This window comes from Solea solea, chromosome 6 (assembly GCF_958295425.1).
Source record: "Solea solea chromosome 6, fSolSol10.1, whole genome shotgun sequence".
NCBI lineage: Eukaryota > Metazoa > Chordata > Actinopteri > Pleuronectiformes > Soleidae > Solea > Solea solea.
In genome coordinates this window covers 22,098,212-22,120,767 of record NC_081139.1, presented here as the reverse complement: position 1 = coordinate 22,120,767, position 22,556 = coordinate 22,098,212, and the positions used below count along the sequence as shown (strand labels likewise).

Sequence of the window (22,556 nt, the reverse complement as noted above, 5' to 3'; positions counted from 1 at the left end):
GACAGACAGACAGACGGACAGACAGACACATACAAACAAAAAAACAAACAAGCAAATGCTTAAAGAAACATCAAACTAACACACACTCTATAACATTGTTTTGTCTCATTTACCATTTTCCGGATCTGCTCCACAAGTTCAACCTCTTTAAATTATTCATCCTGTGCTGTATTTCCATCAATCAGTCCCTTTAAAAAAAAAAAAAATCATATCTCATTTATAACTTTTTTCAACAATTAGAATAATTTTAATTACTAGAAAAAAAAAGTGGAAACCTCCTTGGAATGTTTTTGTGGCTAGGCAAAAGTGAAATCTGGTGCTGTAGAGTGGATTCCGGTGCCAGGGGAGAGCTCCAAAAGGGTGATGGGTGGATTGATGCAATGGCAGCTGTACACAAGTGTGCGTCTCCCCTCTACAGCCTAAGAGCAGCCACATCGATCCACTACCATCCCTGGGATCTTGCCATGGATGATCTGCTGCTTGTCATTGAAGTAGAGCATGTTAATGGGGGACATCTTGGTTGGAGTACAGCAGGGCCCTGCGGAGCCCCGGGGGTTGGCATGCTGCACCAGGTGGGTGTGTGGGTATTTCTGCATGAACATGTACTCGCACTGACCGGAGCAGTAGTTGGCTTTGTAGCGTTTGGGAGCAATGATCCAGTCCCAGCCGAACGCCTCAAAATCCACAGTAAGTGGGTAGCGACAGCAGCGAGACTCTGTTGAGTGCTCGTCGCAGTCCAGGCCCAGGTTTCTACGAGAACGTTTGGTCGTCTCAAGAACCTTGACTTCCAGGAACGGCTGCTGGAATCAGGGGGAGAAGGGGCAAGGCAGAGAGAAAGAGGTGGTTATAAAAGAACAACAACCACAGAGATATGACTGAGACTGCAGTTATGGAATGTATGATACACTGGAGAGTAGTTTATGTAGTTTTCTAACGATAATTCGAACGACTTAGTTTTATTTGTGTGTCATATTTGTTCACTTGTTTTTTTTTAGGAACTGAAACACTATTTGCACTGACTTTGCAAAATGAGCTGCAATTTGTGCTGAAACTGGCAAGAACCAGCCTGAGACATGGAATGCTTAAAACATATTTGAGGCTGTTTAAGTCTATGACATCTTAAGAACATGTTTATCTCACCATTAGACAAACCATTTCTGAAAACTAACTGCCGACTCCTCTGAACCAAAGTCCATAGAGAAAATCAACGTTTTTAGCTCGTGAGGACACAGAAGCTGCTCGTCTACTGGAGCCTTGTTTGATACGTTTATGTCATGTAAGTAAATCTAAACCAGAGAAATTCAACCACTGAAGTCACAGAGTAACATATTTAAATAGTATAATTGCTGATTTTCACTTTGGACTTTAATCGGACAATCAGACAATTTGCCAAGTCCAAGTATACGTGTGGAGGAGAAAATCTATTTATTGGCTGTAAGTCTGACTTCGCCTCTATAGGTGGCACTGTAACTCTCTAGTGCGTATTGAATCCGTTTTTTAAGTAACAGAGCCATGCTTCAAAAATCAATTTAAAGATGTTTTTAGAATTTAGATTCAACCATGACACTCTTTGTTTATGTGAGAAATGAGAAATGAGTATATACTTTCTGCTTTAGTCTTAGTCCTAGTGTGTGGAGAAAAAAAGGCGTACCTTTGGTAAATTGCCATAGGAAAAATAAACTCCTTATATGGACATACTGGGGGTGTGTGTTTATAGGTCACATCTTCAGGCTTTACGAAATGCATTTTTCATTAATTAATTTTATATTGCATTCAAAAACAAAACAAAACGTGAGTAGCGATAATTGTGCAGAAGTCACAAAATAGAAAATATTTTATTTTTGTTCATAAAAATAAGCCAATGTGAACTTTGAACTGTGACGTATTTCCAAATTTCACAAATTCAATCCGATTTAAAACATTTTGAGTACTTTTTGCCCAGTTGAGTTTATATAGTTGGTGAAAATGAAAAAAAAAAATCATCTGATTGCCTAGGTTGTGCTGAAAAACAGTATATGAGACACTCTATATTGCACATTCTTATAGCCTCTGTACATACGCTTTAACATAGTCATGGAAAAAGCAGCTCTGTGTTCTCAGGGTTAAACAACAAGAGTGACACTGGTTTGGTGTAAAATAGCACAATTTTAAAGTGTTATATTTGTATCAATAATAGTCAAGCACCAGCTACTCCCAGGTGGTGGGAGGGGAGCCACCCCCCAAATCAAATTCAGCTTAGGGCCCCATAAAGGGTTGGGGTGGCCCTGGTGATACTGATTTCAAATTTATCCAAATTAAACTGATGAAAGCTGGGCAACATTGAAGAAAAAAAGTGACAAAGAAGAAGCTTTAAACAACTTAAAACCCAACATCTATCACCTGGTATTTTAAAAAGCTTTACAAATCAGTCATCATTAAAGTAGGAGCAAAATGTGCTGTTTGAGCAACGAGTCAAAGGTCACTGACAGAAACTAATCTTTCCTCAAACTTAGAGATGAATTTGTATGCTTGGCTTGATCCATGACCCAGGAGGTCATCTGCAGCCTAACATAACCTTGACCTTTGGGCAAAGCAAGCGGGTCAAATATTTTACTCCATCATGTTTGTTTTACAAAGCCTTCCTCTCCCCACAGTGATTCCAGCTGGGCTCCAGCACTGTTTTTTGTGACGCACTGAAAAGAGGAAATAAGCTGAAAGGCCGTTGGGGGGAGACCATGTCAGTTTGGCCTTTAGGGCTTTTGTTATAGAAAAAAGAACCAGAGGATCAGGGAGAAGCAGAGTTTGCCTCTTTCTTTGCTTGTTGTGTTTTGTTTTATTTTTGTACACTTGCGTGTGTTTTTGATCTTTCCTTTTTTTTTTTTTTTTTGCTCAACAATAACATTACACACTGTGCATGGTGTGCACTCAGAGGGTAGCGATTTATTGGCCAAGACACCAGAGCTGACCTCTGATATGTGTTGTGAAGATCTGACCCAAATGACCACTTGGTAAATATTTGGTGTTGCTTAACTGGGATGACTGGCCTACATAATTCAACGCGGATGTTGTGTGTGATTTTCAGTCACAATAACTCTGGGATTTTTAACTTAAGCAAATATATAGGCTGAGGTGAGTCTAGAGATATATGTTGTGAACACATTTTAAATCCTCCTGCTCTCAAAGTCCGAGCCTCTGCAGCATATTTTCAACAAAAAGCAAAATTCACTGCAGCCTCACGTTAAATAACATTTAAACCTTCCAACTTCTATTTTCAACAGAAGTGATTTAATCATCTCTTATGACCTCAACAAGGTTCAGTCTTCAAGACACCAAAAATGTGGAATAATCACAAAGAAGTGTTAGGGTGTATGTGTATATGTGCAAACTGTTGTTAACTTGCAGTAGGTCTAAAGATGGGATGTGGTTGTGACTACATGATGAAGACTCATCCAAACAGCAGCTGTGTTTTCTCTGGACTAAAGTAAATTTAGACTGATTTAGACCTCTGACATGTTCGTATCAAAGCGTTTCAGAATACATGACATTCAGGAACTTCCCCAAAACCACATCATCCACTCAAGGTGACCGATACTACAGTATACCTTGATTCTCTGAATCAATGGCAGTGGCACAGGTAAAGGTCCAGTATATAAGACCAGGTTGACACTAGATGGGTGATCTGCTGCTTCACGTGCAGCTCTGTTGTTCCCACAGCTGCTGTTCGTGACATCATACATATGAATCTGAACTTCTATTTTACACTTCAAGATTTAAAATTTGCCCAGTGACTGATATTTTGCAACCGGAAGTTCATAGGCATCACCTATTGGATGATGCCAGCTGTCAATCACACTGGTGTCCACTCATGGTGGCTCAGAGCCCAGCTAACGTGACAGCGGCAACAAAAGTGCACACTCTCCTTGTTAGAGCCATAGAAAATATAAGGCTTATGTTTGCATTTTTTGTGCTCTACCTATTTTGCTTTAATTTATAATAATTAATCAATCAATGTTTATTCAGTTAGATAAGTTTTATTATGCTCTTATTTTGTCCTGCTATCACAAACTGGTACTGCCGTAAAGCACAGCTTGTGGTAGTAAACTACAGTAAATGAGCCATGTGGGCATCTCTGCAACTTATTTTTTCCTGTCAATTAGTTTGAGGTGACAGACCTAATATCAGGAATTTTGCTTGTCGACTTTTATTTTGTGTTCAATGTGGATTACAGAGTGACAATAAATCGCTGCACTTTCTTTTACGTCGGCCTCGTTTCCTTCTTGGATTTTATTTGGAGTTTATTGCCTCACAAAAAAGCACGAGTACAGAAACTTTGCGTCCTGCAAGAGCGGCAAACAGGTTGCCACTTCACTCCTATGCTTTTGTTGGTTTTCTGCTTGTCAAAGGCGACTTCTTCCCCTGCTTCGAAAAGCAAAGAGGAATCTATACAATAGCGTGACTTCACTTGCAGCTAACATTGCTGTTGATGTTGTTGATATGGCAGTGCACAGAGGGAGTTCACGGATAGCAATCGGATCTTGATGTGGACGCCGGAACAGCATGTTAATACCAGGTGTAAATGCATGTGGTGAAGCACTATCCGATCACTATCTGATCACAGAAAACATATTCTAATGCCAGGTGTAAAGGGGGCCAAATTTCCTCTAAATGGAATCATAATTTACAAACAAAGAGCATGCGCTATTGAAGGAGATCTGTAACTAGTGATTGAGATCATTAAGGAAAATGTTTACTGACGTCACAAACCAAGTGAGACTTCCATTTAAGTGGACTTCTCACTGGGACAGTGTGGCTGCTGTAATGCTGCAGAATGAACTAAAGAATTAGTGACTAATGATGAGATTGTAACAAACTTTGTGAACTCCTCTAATCACTCTCCTTTTTGCAAGTGCGACAGGGAACTACGGTGGCCTTGGCATGCCAAAAAAGTATGTTCTTCTTTATTTGTAAAATGTCAGAATCCTGTAGAAACATGACAACACAGGATGGCTACCTCTGTAAAGCAAGACCCTTGCTTAAAGTGCATAAGTTCCCACCAGCCCTGAAGTATATCTGTATGCTTCAAAACACCAAGTTGGTTGGTGGCTGATCAGAACATTTAGAAATGGGAACATAAAGGAGCCAAAGCAAATAATTTAAAGGACTGAATTAAAAAGACGTGCAGAAGGCATGATGTTTATACCATCCTTCTTCTCACCCATGACTGTAAGTTTCATCTTAGTCCATTGTTGATTGTAATATAACTTTGCATGAATGTGAGCTGTGATAGAATTGGTTACCCCCCCCTTCCCAAGGACAGGTCTGAGGGTCCTTACCAGTCCCTCCTCTCCAGGTCTCAGCGAGGTAACGGCCAGATCATTGCCGCTCTCGTCAAAGGCGTTGATGTCGATTCCCCAGTTGGTGTGCGGCTGCTTGAACCAGTTCTGTAGCACATGCTTAAAGTCAATACTTTGCCAGTGGCCCACTCTGGAGTTGAGCTCTATCTTCAGGGAGCGGATGCGGATGTGGCGGCTGCCCTGCTCTGTGACGGGCTTCAGTCGGAGGATCTGCAGGTAAACGGTGGAGGTCTGCTGCAACGGTCGCAGGTAAACCCACAGCTGGGCCTTCAGCACTTTAGTGAACATCAGTTTGGGGCTGAACTTGAAGAAGCAGCAGCTCGGCTTCCCATTCACCTGCACCAGTGGCTCCGCTGTGGAGAAAGCACATCTTACATTAATACTTGTACTAAAGCATTAAATAACACTTTACATTGTACTTGCAGAAAACCGACAACATTGAGAAATGCCAGAGAACTGCAGCTTTGTTTCAGGATGTTTGACCTTTTGAGACACGTCATTGTCACCAAAAAACACCCTCAATTACATAATAGTCATAAGCATCAACGTCTGGCAAAAAGCTTAAAGCAGAACTAGGCAGGATTTTTACCCTAATTTAACAGCTTCGGAGTCATTGTGATGGTTAAATGGCTTGTTGTGGGCAGATTGGGGGCTGCCTCCACTCCCCCTACCATCTGTTAGTGGAAAACCAGCCTTGCAAGATCAGGGGCGCTGACCCGGAGTCGAGTTGCTTCACAGCACCACACACACACACACACCCCCTAGCCAGGTACCGGCTATACGATCAGGGCAGTGATAGGGTTATTTTAGACGTTTATCATGGCAGAGCCGCCCCAAAAAGAGGCAGAGAAAACTGTTGTTGGAGGAAGCGAGGAAGAGGACAACTGTCTGAGCGGGTCGGGGGCCACACACAAGTTAGCATCGGACTGGCTTTTAATAATTGAAAAAAACAGAAGCATGCAAACAGGATACCGACTGGTATAGGCATGGCTCCACGGCTTATGTTTGTTGGCTCTGTTGAAAACAAATGCACATGGTCAGGAAAGGGGAAGGGAGGGGGGAGTTTCCGCGGTGAGTTTTTACAACAGTGAGGATAAAGCGGTACACAATGGATGGATGTTTAAGGTGGTGATATAAAAATATGTACTCTAAAACTATAGGGGGAGCTCTGTAGAGAAAAAGGCGAAAAAGTGACCAGATGTATACAGATAATGTGCCACTAACAATGTGCTGTAGCATTTTTATCTGCAAATAAAATGGCCCCCTGCTCATATTCATTGTTTCCTCTTTGTTTTCCTCTGGGTGTTCTCAAGCCAATAACAGTTAGGGGGCGGGACAGTCAGGTTACAGTCGGGCTGGTAAGAGAAGGTGCGCTAATGGAGCACGCGGCACTAAAGATACGCTAGTTCAGTGAGACTAAATGCAGAGTGGACTAAAGCCGTTCAAAAACCAGTATGAATCTGGGGTTTGGAGAAGACGGTGAAGAAGAGCGACGCAGAGGTTTCCTCTTTTCTATTAGACAGGTAAGTGCTAGCAGTTAGCCCATGTTGCTTAAAGCTAAAGTATCAGCATTTATACAACAAATGTACTGTTCCTACAATAATATAGAGTGAGGTATACATAGCATACATATTAGGAACTACTCCTTAAAACTGTGGGTGCTGACAAACTAACTCCAGTGGTCTGTAGTGTTGAGTTGAATCATACAAGCTACCACCGCAGCTAACACAAGCTACTGTGTCTGGGTGTGAGACAGTGAGACTGACCTAATGTTTATATGTCCACCTATGAAAAGCTGTTGGAAGCATGGTTTCACAGCGTTCATGCAGTCAGTTACAGACTTTAGCCCACACTTCCTGTGTACTCTTAAACCATGAATAACACAAACAGTAACAACACAACTGGGAGGAATTGTAGAATTCAAGCTATTCCCCTATCTCAGTTAATTTTGTCAAAGGGACTTTATAAAAGACAGGCCTCCTCCATTTTACACTTGTAAATTCATCTTGTTGCACCCTGAGTAAATATGTCAACTTCTCCCATTTTAAAAAATTTATCAACACTCTTTATCTAGTCATGTCTGAAAGAGCCTGAGGCTTCAACCATTTATGATCTATAGATTTTTTTTTTTACATGCAGCTGTAGCAGGATTGTTATGAGGGCTCTGTCTTTGCAGTGTTGCAGTTTCTGTGGGATATTACATATCGGAAACTTTCCTGTCCCTCGTGTGATATTCTGTTTGAAAAACAGTTGTGTAAGAAAATCTTAGAGCTGGGTTTTTAAAGTCAGACAAAAGTCATCAGCCAATTAAATCAATTTTTAAAATCACAACCATTTGAAGAAATTTGTATTGCTGCTGAGAAACTTTATTTAATGCCATCATTATCCTAATGTAATACCACCACCACAATATCATGGATTTTGCATTAATGACTGCACAATTATTCACAAAATAATCAAAATTGCAAAATGGCCATGTCCAATATCAATTGAATATATTATTTGAATAATATAATATGATTAAGTAGGGGTGCAACAATTAATTGATTATTAACTGTCAACATCGAAAAATCGAACACAAACATTTGTGAACTACAAGGTCTGGGAAAAGACCAATCAACATTTTCCAACATTTTATGGACAAAAAAACTAATCGATTGTAATACAAATTCACTGGCTCAAAACTCTTCTTTGTGCTTTGTGTGTTAACAGACTACTAGATTTCTTTCTTCATGAAAATGACAGATACGATGTAAAATAAAAATCAGTCATACCAATTTTGAATCTTATCGCAATCTCAACATTTGTTAGATAATTGTAATGTGATTTTTTTTTGGACCATATCATGCAGTGCTACTATTATGTTGACCATAATTCTCTTGTGATTCTGCAGGTTGTGCTGTTCTTTGCATCCATTATGCTGATAGCGACATCTGCACCATTCACTCCCACTTGTGGAAACACTGAACACATCACTCCCTGTGCAGCAGAGCATTTATTAATCAGCAAATCCCAGTGCAACACGGAGCATTGCACCAACAGCTGCATGCAAAATCTTGAGCTGAAAATCAAAATCTGTCAGTGATCTCGCTGATGTTTGGCACAACCAACAGCAGCAGGGTAGGATATGGATGGGTAAAATCTGAATCACTTAACTATAACCATCACTAACTGAAATAAAAAATAAAATGGTCCTCAGAGGGGTTTTTTTTGAAGAAAATTTAATTTTTCCCAAAGCAGCAAACACATATTATGTTTTTGTACATCAAACAACAAAAAAAGTGACAGGCAGATATTTTACTCTAAAAGCCATCTATAACAATGACAATATAACGATAATGATGAAGCAGAAACTTTGTCGTTAACAGTGCTGCGTGTCTTTGGGAGGCAGAGGGCACAGCTGCAGTTATCGAGACTTCACAAGGAAGACTTGCGTGCGTTTTGCACACTGACCATAAAAAACATCTACTAACACAGCTCCACACACCAGAGGAGTGATGATAGGTTGACAAGAGATTGTGTAACACAGTGTGCAGAGTTTGTAGCTGCTGCTCTTAGTAGTTTAAGTGTACTTCACAGAAAAATAAAAATATTCTGAACCAAACCATGAGACGATAACTGATAAATAAGTCATTATTTATTCCCAGCACAATGTTGACTCCAAACTCATCTTTTTATTCCGCTAGACCTATTGCTGCCCTCTGTCTTTATGCATGAGACCTGTTTTATCACATGCGCACATGTTTGATTTTGTTCCGTCAGGTTACATCTGAGATTACATCCAGGTTGTGAAAACAGATACATTTGCATATTAAAACAAGGATCAGTTATGGTGGCCAGCAGCCAGATGGTAACCCTAGATTCCCCTGGGTCAGTTGCGATGAAATGGTTAATCTCACAACTGCCGAAATTAAAACATCTCAAGTTTTTTTTTTTTGTTGTCAGTGGCTCTCCCCTCTCACACATATGACTGGGGTGTGGCCTCTGGGTTATGTCAAAGAAGACAAGATGTCTCCTCGTATTGTCAGATTTATTCTTGTCATGATCCTTGGCTCTGGTGTTTTTGTGATGTGCACCACATGTCAAATCTGCACATGCTTCATTTACATAGACCTAGATATAATGACATCCATCCATTGCATTCATACATTAATTTCCATGTAAAGCGTTCGTTTATTGAGGGAAATTTATTCCGCGTCTATCTGGCATAATAATTTGCCAATGGAGTACAAAAGAATATTTAATCTGCCCATTTTCTCTGAGCATATTTGATACTTTCTGACTATTTTGGCCCAAAAAAAACATGCAGTTTTCTATTATTTATGTTCAGAGAGATTGCTGCGCCATCATCTAAACAAATAAGAGAAAAAAACTGCATGGACCTGTCAATCACTGCTAAAGCTGATGTTGCTCCGGCAACCTGCAAATGCTTCCTGGGTCAAAAGGTTATTTGGCACCTCAGCCTAGTTAAGAAATGGGATCAGGGGTCAAAACCGTCAGCCTCTTTACATCTCAGTGGTGCTGGGGAGGGGCAGCCCCAAATAGCCAGATTGAGTTTGAAGGTCAAGGTCGACCTTATGGCAATGGTAATGTGTCTTTCGTCACAACACATCTTTTCACCAGAGAATCATTTGAAATCTCAGTGACACTGCAGCACTGAATAGGCCACAGTTTGTTTTTGTTTTGATTAGGGTGGAGATTCTGCAGCCAATGATGGATTGTTTGTAAAACCTCCGATGGGCAGGACGTAACACACTGGCTTGTTTTTTTTACACTAAACAAGTGTTGTAATTGAATTATGGGCGTGCATTGAGGGATATGAATTCACCGAGGTACAGATGGACTATCCATTAGAAGAGTCCAGGGCAAACATTGAATAAGGGCCAAGCCAGGGACAGACGTGGTCCTTCAGCCTGTATTTCCAGGGACAGTCATTAGTGAGTGTAAATTATACAATTACACAATGTCTCACGCTGGACAAACAGTATGTCAATGTTCCTTCTGGTGGGTTGCTGGGGTCACAGCAATTAATGTGGGTGGTGTTGTGTTTGCTCATCAGCACAAAACTGGGAATGAATGATTGTGCAGTTTGCTTGGGGTTTACTTGTTATTACTACTTTTTTTGTTTTTAATCACTGCAGTTGGAGACACCAGCTATTCCTTTGTGAACCCCGTTTCATTGCCTTTGTTGAGTTCTTTGGGTGTAAAAACTAAAAATGTGCATGGCTGAAACGATTCAGGTCCTGGAGCATGGCCTTTCTTGAGAGGTAGTAATCTGAGAAGCAGGGCCTGTGCGCTCTGATCCCAGGTTATTAAACACACCTGCACAACATATGAGCTATGTCATGTTAAACAATGACTGCATTGATAGGCAAAATCAATTTATGCCTTTATAGATCCGCTAAGTGCAGGAGTAAGCAGCAACCCGTGGAGGACGAATGTCTGCAACTTAATTACAGCCCACATCTTGGCAGAGTTCTGCGTGTGTGCAAAGCCTAGCTTGTAAAGATCAGAAAACCAACGGGATATTTAATCCTGCTGCCTTAAATAACATTGCTCCTGTGACACTAATGTTGGAGGGGGTTCATAATTTTACTGGAACTGCTGGTCTGCTTTTATAGCTTAATTTCCTGAACAGTTAAAGTTCATTGTTTTTACTCTGATTTCGATCCAGCAGCAGGGACAGAAATTCAGATTACATGCTCAGCCTCACCTACTGTAGTAATTACATAACTCTCCTGGGCCAAACTAACAATAATAGAAACTAGTTCTTATACACTAGAAAAGTAAGAAGAAGAAAAAACAGGTTAAAAAAAAGTATATATGGAGTATGTGAAGTATATGGAGGATGGTGTGTTTTCTAAAAGAAATGGTCCTGTTTTCTTTTCCTCCTCATGTTTCCAGCCTACTCCATTATTACAGCAGCTTATTTCCCTGTGGTATAATTGCAGCATATGCAGCGCATGAATTTTACTGCCAACACCCAGCAGGCCTGCAGGTGAGCCTATCAAAAATGGAGCGGATTCCCTTGATACCTGTGTGCCAGAGTTAGCCCACAGCCTCCTATACATGCGTGTAAAGGGAGACATATACAATATAAGGGTTTATTCAGCACGCCATCTGTCTTCTCCTTAACACAAGTGCGGGCAATTTTAAAGTTAAATGCTTTCAATAAAACTATTGAAAGCAGATGGAGAGATAATTAGAGGATTGACAAGTAATGTAATACTGTGCCTACAGGTCACATCGTTAAAACAGTAGAATCTTTATAGCGTTAAGTGATGTGCCATTATCTTTTGTTTTTATTTAACCACTTGAAAGTATAAATGAGATTAAGACCTCTTTTACAAATGAGAACTGGACAACCACATCCACAACAACACTAACACAAGAAAACAACTCAAGTCTGTATCTCTGGTTTGACAGAGGGTTCACAGCAGTTTGTAATGGCTGTCTTTTTATATTTACTGAAATCAAAGAAGAACAAGAAGAGAAATGAGCTCAATATTACGAAGTTTTTTCTGTCCTGGAGCAAAAGAAGAAAATTCAGCTGGATGACTAATCTTCTGAAGTGTGACTGATGACAGTTGACAGGATTTTGTGGATTAACCAAAATGAACCACAGATGTTTTGAACTTTTTAAAACACAACCTTCACACTCGCTGAAAATATCTTACATTTAAAGAGAAAATATTTCATGGGGGATCACACAAGGCAGTTGTCCGTGTGTGTGTGTGTGTGTGCGTGTGCGTGTGCGTGTGTAACATATGCCAATCAGGTGAAAAAAACCACAGCTAAAGTGGGGTTGAGAGCAAAATGGTCATCTATTGTTAATGTCCAAATGGATAATGCATAATGATATAAACCTAGATAGGAGTTACATTTGCATACATGTATTTATTTATATATATATCTATATTTTCGTTTCTTAATGGGAAATGCAAATGTGCCATTTTGTGCTGTGTGTGTGTGTGTGTGTGTGTGTGTGTGTGTTTGGGAGCCTTCATGTTGAATAAATGTGACTCTAGGGTATCCCCACGCACCTCGGCATATTAATCATCGTGACACGTTCACGACCCTTCTAATAAGACAGGGGCCACAGTGCACCCCCTCAAACATCCCATCCCACCCCAGCCCCACTCCCTCTTTGTCCCTCGGCCACTCCCAGGGGACAGGAGAGGGTAGTGGGGGAGGCCGGGCTTGAGCCGGGGATGGACGGGGGGTGTGTGTGAAGTTAGACCCCCTCATTCAGAAGCTCTCCCTTGGGACAACGGCAGGCACAAGACTCCTATTAGGACTGAGCACAGTAGCCCCCCAGGAGCAACAAAAGACACCTCCTAATGCTCCCTGTTCTCGCTCAGCGAACACACACGCACGCGCGCGCACACACACACACACACACTCAGGAACACGCAACGGCATAAACTCCAAACTGACTGACATCAGCAAATGGACTCAAAGCTCATTGCTTTTAGTGTTTGGGGTTATATATGATTGTATTATAAGGGGAATGTCTGTGGGACATCTCCAACAGGACGGGGACAGAGCATGAATAGAGTGAGCGTGCAGTGAACTGCAATAAGGTGGACAGCTGGACAGCAGTAAGCATGCTGAGGATTCACTGCCTGTGTTCTTGTGCATCCACACATACATGCAAGACATTAATGTCAGAGGACATTGTGCTGCTCTTCCGGCAGAAGTGGAACCCAGTAACTTTATTTTTTGACACTTTTATCATAAGGAGAAATGTTAAGAAAAGGAAAATGGTTCTTATGTATTTGAAGGGCTAATGCTTTTGGACAAATACAAGGCTTAAATCACTTTGAAAATGAATCCGACATTAAAATTCACCATCAAGGAAACATTAGCGAATGATAAAACTAGAAGTGATTTCAAGATCTTGTGAAAATGCTTGCTTTCTTCCCACTGACCATTATTGTTCATTTTACACATTTTTACTGTTAAAAAGAAAATTTACTCTTACAAAATAAGGCGATAGGTAAAACAAACAAAACGTTTATGGAGCAAGTTGTGCTAACTTTCGGAGGTAAAAAACGGGGGTTTGCATAACTCTAATGACATATTGCCCATGTCTTCCATCAACTGCGTGCTGATGGTTTCAATCAAGTTGCAAAACGCTTGTGTCATGATAACATGTCAGTGTGTGTTATAGCTCGCACATTTTACCCTCTTAAATACTGTGAAACCTGAATCTGATTTGGCGCAGGCCAAAACATACAGGAAACTACCCCGTGTCGTTCTCGGACATCTGGACGTCATAAGTGTGTATGTAATGGAACAGAGTAACAGAAACTAATGCAGGTGTGGAAATGGTCTCAATTTGCACTGTGATATACAGTATCTTTCTTTAACTGACATGTTTCTGAGTCTGTTGATTCAGAGGAGATTTCACAAGTGAGTCAGAAGAGTCACATTTAGTTCAGACTTGTCTGTAACAGCAGGACAGAGTAAACGCTATAGTGGTAAACAACTGCAGTTACAACTAAAGGCAAATACATTCAGCACATTTCAATAACACAGTTCGTAGAGCTTCATGTAACATTTCAAAGGTATCAACTATAGAAGCAACACAAGACAATGCAAAAGATAGAGAATAAAGAATTAGAGAATAAACATTAAAAATGAATAAAGTTTCCAGTCTAGTGACTAAAGATAACATTTTTCCCAAGTCCTGCAGGAAATATATAGTTATTGTAAAAAGAGAGCGAAAGGATGCAGCAAGTGGTCCAGATGTCCCGGAGTTGGTGAACAGCTGCTCAAGGCAAATGTGCCCATGTTGATTTATTCACAGACTCCTCATTTGATTTGTGCTACCTTTGAAACTACCCACTGACCTCTGATTAGTCTTTGTCTACAACTTGAAATAAGTTTAACAAAGGAAAATTCAGGTACATCGGAGCTTGTATGGGATTATAGTCCTGTGGTCATATGGTGATATAGATTTGAGTGTCATCTGCATATTTATAGTTCGATTAGTTTTGTTGTTTCCATAGTCTGAGCTAGCGGATACATGTAGGCTAGATGTCAAAGAGAAAGGGTCCCAGGATACAGCCATGGGGAATTCTGCATATAATAATTATTTGTCTGCTCAGATGAGCAATTAATTTAGACACTTAACTATAAAAACACTCAAAACGAAAACGTTGAGCAGTATGAGACTGGGAAAAAAAGCAAGCAAAGATGATGTAAGTACATGTCATGTTCATTTTTGGTGATATACTATAGGTTTTTGTGCTCATACGGTTTGCTGATATCACAAAGGTTTCAACATAACAGCATAATAGGATTCATATAACAGCAGCTGCAGTGGATACAGATTTTTCTAATAATAGAGAAAGTATGTTTTTAGGATGTGCTACCACTCGCTTTCCAGCCGAGAGCACAGTCACTTGTGTTTTGCAAGAGAAGACACGACTATAAAGTGATATGGGAATATTGTGCAATGCAGTAAAGTACAATACAATATTGATACGTATGCAGATGATGCCCACATTGATCCTTGTCATCATGTGACATTGCTTGCGTTCTGTTTCGCAAATAATGTATTTAGAAATCAATTATTAGATAAACCTAGACTTCCCCCAGATACAGATACGTTATACACAATATGATAAGAATTTGAGAAATGTAAAACACAGACAGAGAGAATTTATCAAATGTATTTGAATCATCTTTGTTTCCCTGTTGTTTTCTGTCTGAAATGTGTTCAAACTTGCTCGCTTGCAGGTTTCATCTGATCCAGCAACATAAATTACATACATGCATGTACTAAAAAAAGTCCCTATATTCACCCAAATCTGTCACAGCCTGAGCCCAGGATTTCCTCTAAAGACAAAGTTGGTGTAGCTACTTAGTGCCACTACCCGTGCAACACGAAAATATCTCCTGTTCCCTTTATGAGCTTCTCTTTATCCATCTGTGCTGTACAATACATAAATCAAACTTGCACTTGTCCCTAAAGAAATCGACTGTGCATTTTCATAATGAACTTCCTGGAGTGGTGTGGAAACAGCAGGCAGGAATAAAACCACAGGTGATAAATACGGTGAGGAGCTGCTCTCCTTTGCACAGAAAAGAGGCTAATTAAATTTTCATGTAGATAATCATGAGCTACTCCACTGTTAATTGAGCTACTTTCCAACACAGCACCTCCCTCATGGGATGCAACATTATGCCCATGCAGCATTTCCTTTGCTTAAACGCCTCTTAGATTTAATGGACTCTTCCATAAACGGATCCTCAGCAGCTCCTCGCACACGACCACACAAAGCCTGAACGCATCCATCAACAATAATTCCCTCAATGATCTCCATTTTATCTTTTCACTCCTCTCCTCCTCCTCCTCCTCCTCACTCATGTCCCTACATAGGGCTTAATTACTGGTCCGAAGTAATTATTTCCTTTATTAGTGAAACGTAACATCTGTTTCAGGTCTTTTTAATTGTACCTATAAAACCCTTCCATGATTTCTGTCCCTTTAGGATAGGACTGGGTTGCTTGTTGCTCCCTGTGGACTCACTCCCTTCTTTTCCTCACCCCCCCTTCATACCCGCAGCATGAGCCGCGGTGCACCTAACTCAATCACCCTCTTTGAAATCCCTTAAAGAAGCAACGAGGAGCTCAGCAGTGGATACACACACACACACACACACACACACACACACACCAGCACAGAAAACAGGAGATGAAAATGCCATGCGATGTCACACACTGACATCGCATGGCAACTTGCATCCATCCAAGAAATTTCTCTGTGTTGTATTTTTCTTTTTTGGAAAAGCCTGCATTAAATTCCAATGCAACATATTCCCACGTGTCAAGAAAAAGGCCGGCTGCAGGGACTCGTACACGGGAGCGTGGGAATAGAAGAAGGAGGGTGGAAGGAGCGAGATTCCTGAGGTCCTGGGGAAATTTTGTCCCCGTATTAATAGACTTTGGTCCCTTTGAAATTTTATTAGCCATAAAGTTGACAGTATGTTGTGCAATTTCTACAGTCCTACAGACCTTTCTTTCTTGCATTTTTACTCCCTTTTAAACAAACCACTCATGCCCTGGCGTCCAAACAATCCAACAGCAAAGTTTATCTTTCCCTCAACTGATGCCTAGAACTACACAGGGGGAACAGGTGTCATCGTCAAACTGAGACTTCCATGGAATAAATAAATCTATAAAAGCCTCACATAGTCATCAACTTCCAGCAAACACTGGCCAGTGAGTTGAAGACAGTCCGGCTTCTGCTGCTCTGTCCTTTTAGCGCTCTCCCTCTTAATTTTTATGGTTCCTGCACCTTCAGGAAATGACCCTTTTATAGGGTCAACACTATAAAAGACTTGTTTTTTAGTGGGAGTGGTTAGTAGATGAGTGTGTGTGTGTATGTGTGGGGGATAAGTGTTCAAGTTACTACCGGTTCGTCTTTGCTGCCGAAGAAAGAGCCCCGATGAGGTTAATAGTCTCCTCTTCCAATATATCACATAGCTGTGAACTCTGTGACCCTTTTTGTCAATAGGAGAACTTTTCTCTGGAGTGTGTGTGTGACTCTGCGTGGGTGTGTGTGTGTGTGTGTGTGGGTGTGTGGGCAGAGCATCCTTACGCATCCTCCTAACTGTCCCAACTGTGCACATGTGGAAAGATACCTTTACATGTGTGTGGCTGCTCCATATATTTACCACAAAGTTGTGTAAGCCTGTGCTTGTATGAGTCTGATCAGCGCAGGATTATAATACCAGTATCACACTTTGTTATAGCTCATACACACACGTGAATAAGACTACATGTGGGCAAAGTTAACTGTGTTGAGTCAGTTATGTGTTTCAAATGTGATCTTCTGAATGCGTAAAGCTCAGCATGGATTCTATCAAGTGTGTTTCTCTGACGAGTTCCTATTCTGGACACACTGATATGTCCAATTACTTGAATAAAACTAAAAACTGAATTAAGTCTGGGAGGGAGGGTGAGCCAGTGCTGCTCTCTGCTGGAGTCTCTGTTACTGGACAATCTCAAAATAATTGTCACAAGATAGACCATTTACCCAAAGCAAAAGAAGGATCAAGAATACAAAACGGTTCCTCATGAAAGGCTTCTAACTTTCTTCCAACACTCTAGCACAACAGTCTGAACTAGTTTCATTTGGTTCAAGACGTGACATAATGTGTGGTTATCAAACATACAGAGAGAGAGAGAGAGAAAGACTGAAAAAGGGAGAAGGTCACTGACGGCAGAGGAAGGTCTGCTCTACATGTCTTGGACAAATGACAAATGGGAGACTAGTGGGGTCAAATCCTCACCCCACCTCAGGCAAAACAAACCAGGCTCCAAGATACACACTCTGCACTCACGCCCAGGACAATTACACACATAAATCAGCACATGCAAACTCCACACTCCAGTATTTGCATTCATATGTTAATGCTAACACATTAATTAATAAAAATCGACACTCTTTCTCAGTGCTGCGCACAAAAATGACCCTGTTAAACTGAGGTCATAAAGCAAACCATTTGTTTTATGCATGAACAGCAAGCGAAGCAGTTACCTACAAGACACGCAGCATGGAGGGAGATGTTTCAGTACATAACGTGCTGCACTACGATATAAATAGCTGTACTTTTCCATGAAATTTCATAGTAATTAAAGACCAAGAAGCATGGACCCTCTCAACCCCCACTGCGGCACCCACGTACCTTGAGAGAATACTAAGAAGCAACTCTGGCACAGGTCCAGTTCAGTATGTACTGTGTGAACCCACATGGCCCATCAAAGGCAGTGTGCACGACCGTGAGAGGGTGATTGGGTTCGAGGTGCGCAGGGAATAGTGTTTGAAGTCCTCCTTCTATCAGAGAGACAGAAAAAGGCACTTTTTAATCCTGTGGGATCACTAAGGCGCCATAGGCAGAAGAGATGCACTCATTCTCTCAACTCTTCCACGAGTAGCGGAGAAAAGAAGAGGAAAGATTTAAGAGGCTAACGGGGAGGAATGTGTGGGTGATGTTGTGAGCAGTGGGGGGTGGGGTGGGGGGGGGGGGGGCTGGCTAGATGATGAAAACTGCATTTGATGTAAAGAGATGAGACGTACAGAACAGAGAGGAAGTGCTGTAAACTGACAGATACAGCAACAGTGTCAGTCTTCTCTCCTGATGCTGTGAGAAAGATACGTTTAGCAAGCATCACGCATAGGTAGGTGTGTGTGTGTTTATCTTTGTTACCTCTTTAGGACCTCCTCTGGCATAAACGCTGACCTTGTCAGGACCAGCAGTCCTCATGGAGACTAAAACCTGGTCCTAATGAGACAGAACCACCTCATTTCTGAGGAAGTGGTTAAGTTTAGGGCTAAGATTTGAATGGTTGTTAGGGTAGAGTTAGGGTGAGAAAGCAAATGGTTACGGTTAAGGTTAGGAATATGGCTCTGATTATGGTCAATGAAGTCAATGTGGTGCCCAGAGAAGAATAGCTGCACAAACCTATATATTTTTTTTTTTTATGGACATTTTCTGGTATAAACACTGACTTTTTAGAGCCAGTATCATAAGGTATAATGAGGACAATTTTACAGTTAGTGAATTGCAAAAGTAGCAATGTAATTCTTCTGTTTTTGGTTTGTTGTTGTAGACTCGAAGCATGTTAAAAAACAATTTAACACATGTTGGAAACAGTTTTTATCTTCAAGTTCTCTTCCTTGCAATAGGATCCTGAGTAATTCCTGTTTTTATAGTACGGTAATGTTAACGCTCAATAACACTTTAAAGCTATTACACAGCCAACATTGAAACAAACCTTGACTGATAATAAATATATGGTAATTGCAATATGCAGCATGTTGACAGATTACAATGAGAGATATTTCCCCCAAGTTGTTCAGCCCTACCAGTAGTCGTCATCGAGACCAAAACCTGGTCCTAATTTCTGGTTGATGTTAGAAGTAAGATTTGACTTGTGGTTTAGTTAAGGTTATGGTTAAAGTTGGAAGTAAGGGGCCATGAAATGCCTTAGGTCTATGAGTGTCCTCACAAAGATGTGTGTGTGTGTGTGTGTGTGTGTGCAGAGTATGGGAAGCAAAGATTCAAACATACAGTTTGAGGTCATTGTTTCTCCCCTACTGTACGAGCTACGTAAGCTACAGTTTAGTTATATGGCATTTAAAGGTGCAGTGGGAGACATCACATGAAGTTATTCCACCGAATCTCAGATAGATAGATAGATAGATAGATAGATAGATAGGTAGATAGATAGATAGATAGATAGATGTTTGTCAACCATTTTCTTTTTTCACGGTAGATGCTGAAATATAACAAATCAGCTGATCTGATCCACTAAGGATGAACAGCCACAGAACATTAACAGTTCCGTTCAACAGTTCCCTATTTCCAACATTTTAGTCTGTAATTACAACTGTGTACTCTTTTTTTAATCCCTCTGTAGTCACAGAGGCAGGTGGTTTTCTTAGGACAGGGCAAGATGTGGATCACATTTTTTGTAGACCTGGATCTTTTTATTCAAAAAGTAATGAACACTTAAGTTCATAGAGAAAATAAAGTCTAAAATAGACTAAAATAAAAATAGACTAGAATGAAAATGTGTCTGAATGTGTTTTTAATCAATGTAGCTGATACATGAGAGCTGCTAAACTGCAATAATGACAATTAAGCTCTATTATAGATAGATAGATAGATAGATAGATAGATAGATAGACAGATAGATAATGACACATGGATTGTGTCAGAAAACACATAAGGCTCCAGCACAAAGGCTGATCTTTGTTCAGTCATGGAGTAAAGAAAAAAGCCATTATTTGGAGTGTGTTTTATCCGCCTTGTGCAGAATATATTACGTGTGTAAATGTTGTTGAACCCCGCAATTCGCCAGGAAAAGGTCACACACTCCCCTCGACACTAAGTGATTCTCTGTCTTTGTGAACTCGTGGTGAAAAAAAACGAGCTGCGCCTATAAACTTCGCATTTAAAAGGCAAGTGCGGCCGAGGGGGGCCGCTGCATGAGGGGAACAATAGCAGCTTTTTGGACACACTTTTTCTCACTGCGATGAACAGCAGGGAAACCGGTAGAGCCTCCTATAAAAGACCGATAGAGCACAGCTGCCAGGGTTCAACAGTAATTTTATAAAATGTCTCTAAGGGGCCTGCCTGCGGTTTATCTGTGGATTTATGGGAAATGAGAGGGCAAGCAAATTGTCAGGGGGCAATAATCAGAGAGGGCCCCACGACGTGATCATAACTCCAGAATGTAGGCCTTTAATGCAAAACAGGACATAAAGGCTAAAGTGATGCAACTGCCAGCCAAATGCTGCATTATCATTAATAATGCACTTGACATTCATGAGGGGCTGTCACGCGTGCAGTTCCTGTTGTGAAAGGGTAAAAAAGTTTGGACGTGACAGCAGGAAGGTGAGTGAGAAGCTCAGCAGATAAACATGAGACACCCTGCACCCTTCATCCTCATCCTCCTCCTCATCATTATAATCATCATCATCATCATCATCATCCTCAGCATGAAAACAAAAGTTCATCAGGCCATATTGGAGCTGTCTGTTTCACAATGACGAGGCTCTTTAAGCTGCTGAGTATTGATTTATCAGCTCCGCGCGTAATCGCTACTTTGACAGCCGTGGCCAACAGCTGACCAGGGCCATTAGTCAAATGATACCAGTCCACTTCAAACACACAGTGTACAGTGTGGACCCTCTACCTCAAAAAAGTATCCTGGGTCACTGACTTGACTGAGCCTCATGCAGCGGCTCCAGCACTGTCCATGCACACACACAGCAGCAGCAGAGGCCCCAGTCACTGGAACTTATTTGCTGCGCAATTACGCGCATGACGCATTTGGAGACAATATTGTTGGGTTGTAAACGATTACTCACGCTCAGAGGCCATGGTGATCACGGACTCCGTGGTGGCGTGGTACTCATCCTCCTCCATAAACTCATCCTGGGAAGACGCGTCTCCCTGGAAGTCGTGGTGGTCCAGGAGCTGTTGGAGCGGAGGCGCCTTGGGCAGCAGCTGATTGACCACTTCCCGGCTGATGTTGGGCGCCTGCTTCAGACGCAGTTTGCTCAGAATCTGGGACTTAATAGTCTCCAGTCTCAGCACTTTGCTCTGCTCCCTCCAAACACAGGCGGAACACTCGTGGGCACCGGCGTCCTCGTCCAGCAGAGACAACCCGGCATCCGTGGGTGTCTCGCTGGCAGAGGGCAGCAGCAGATTGGGCTCATCGCTCCCCGACTGTCCCAAGGAGATAAGCACCATTAAGCACAGTAAGAAGTTGTACCTCTTCATGACGATGCGCGAACACCAGGCAGTGCAACTTTGTTTTCTTTATTTCTCTTGTCTTTTGCTCCCTTTATCCCGTTATATCCCCTCTGTCTCTCGGATGTGCGCGACTCCTTGCCTTATCCTACAAAAGGCAGGGAACCAGTGACATGCATCTAATCCAATACGATCACCAAGAAGTTGTTGTTTTTTTTGCAGAAGGAGCTTTTGCAATAAAATGTTCCAAAAAAAGGTGCGTCCCAGTGTATCTCAGTAGAAGCTGTTTTGATTGAAAGTGAACTAATGATCTGTCTGATGCTCACGTGTAGGAAAAGCTGTAGTGGTTATTTTGTGGGTCTTCTGTACAATTTAGTCCACGGAGGTGTGTGAGTGTTCAGAAGTGTCACTGAAGAATGTGCAAGTGCGGTCAAAAAGCGGCTCTTTATATATCTCAGCTGCCCGGTGTCGTAATCCGTCTCCATTGGCTAAGATTGCAACAAAAGGCTTTTAGGTCTGTCACCAAGTCAAGAGGGACAGAGCGAAGGGAGGGTGCACGCGCTGTTATGAGTGTATAAATGTTTGGTTGTTGTTTTTACAGTGACACCAATGTTTCAAATGAGATATATTGCTTAATGAAGTCGTTGTGCTGATTACATCAATTATGGCTCATTGTTTTTAAAGATTTTAATCATGTAAATTGGGGGAAAAGCCGCACATTCTCCCTGAATCCCACACATCCACCCACAGCTTGCTATGCATTGTGGTCCATTTTGATATAAAACGTGAAGATTGATCATCTTTAAGACCTTTATAACAAATGGTCAGATGCCTAACATTTGCATTTTGCACTAAACTGTGCGTAAAAGTCTCCCGGTCTCTTTAAACAGGGCTTCTGCTGCAACATCAAACTTTTAAAATGCTCAGTGAAAATGCAAGATGACAA

The 22,556-nt window shown here is 41.3% G+C and overlaps 1 protein-coding gene across 2 annotated transcripts; it reads right to left on the bottom strand.

The window, feature by feature from the left end:
- Positions 1–206: 206 nt before the first annotated feature.
- LOC131461444 (growth/differentiation factor 11-like) lies at positions 207–22,069 on the bottom strand. 2 transcript variants are annotated; one of them, XM_058632701.1, is made up of 3 exons: positions 21,226–22,069; positions 5,313–5,686; positions 207–800 (listed from the first exon to the last, which is right to left on the bottom strand). In XM_058632701.1, exons 1-3 carry the CDS (start codon positions 21,638–21,640, stop codon positions 420–422), a joined length of 1,170 nt encoding a protein of 389 aa, XP_058488684.1. In that variant the 5' UTR covers positions 21,641–22,069; the 3' UTR covers positions 207–419. The 2 variants fall into 2 exon arrangements, with proteins under 2 accessions (XP_058488684.1, XP_058488685.1); XM_058632702.1 differs by having other exon boundaries at positions 207–797; positions 21,226–22,068.
- Positions 22,070–22,556: the final 487 nt, after the last annotated feature.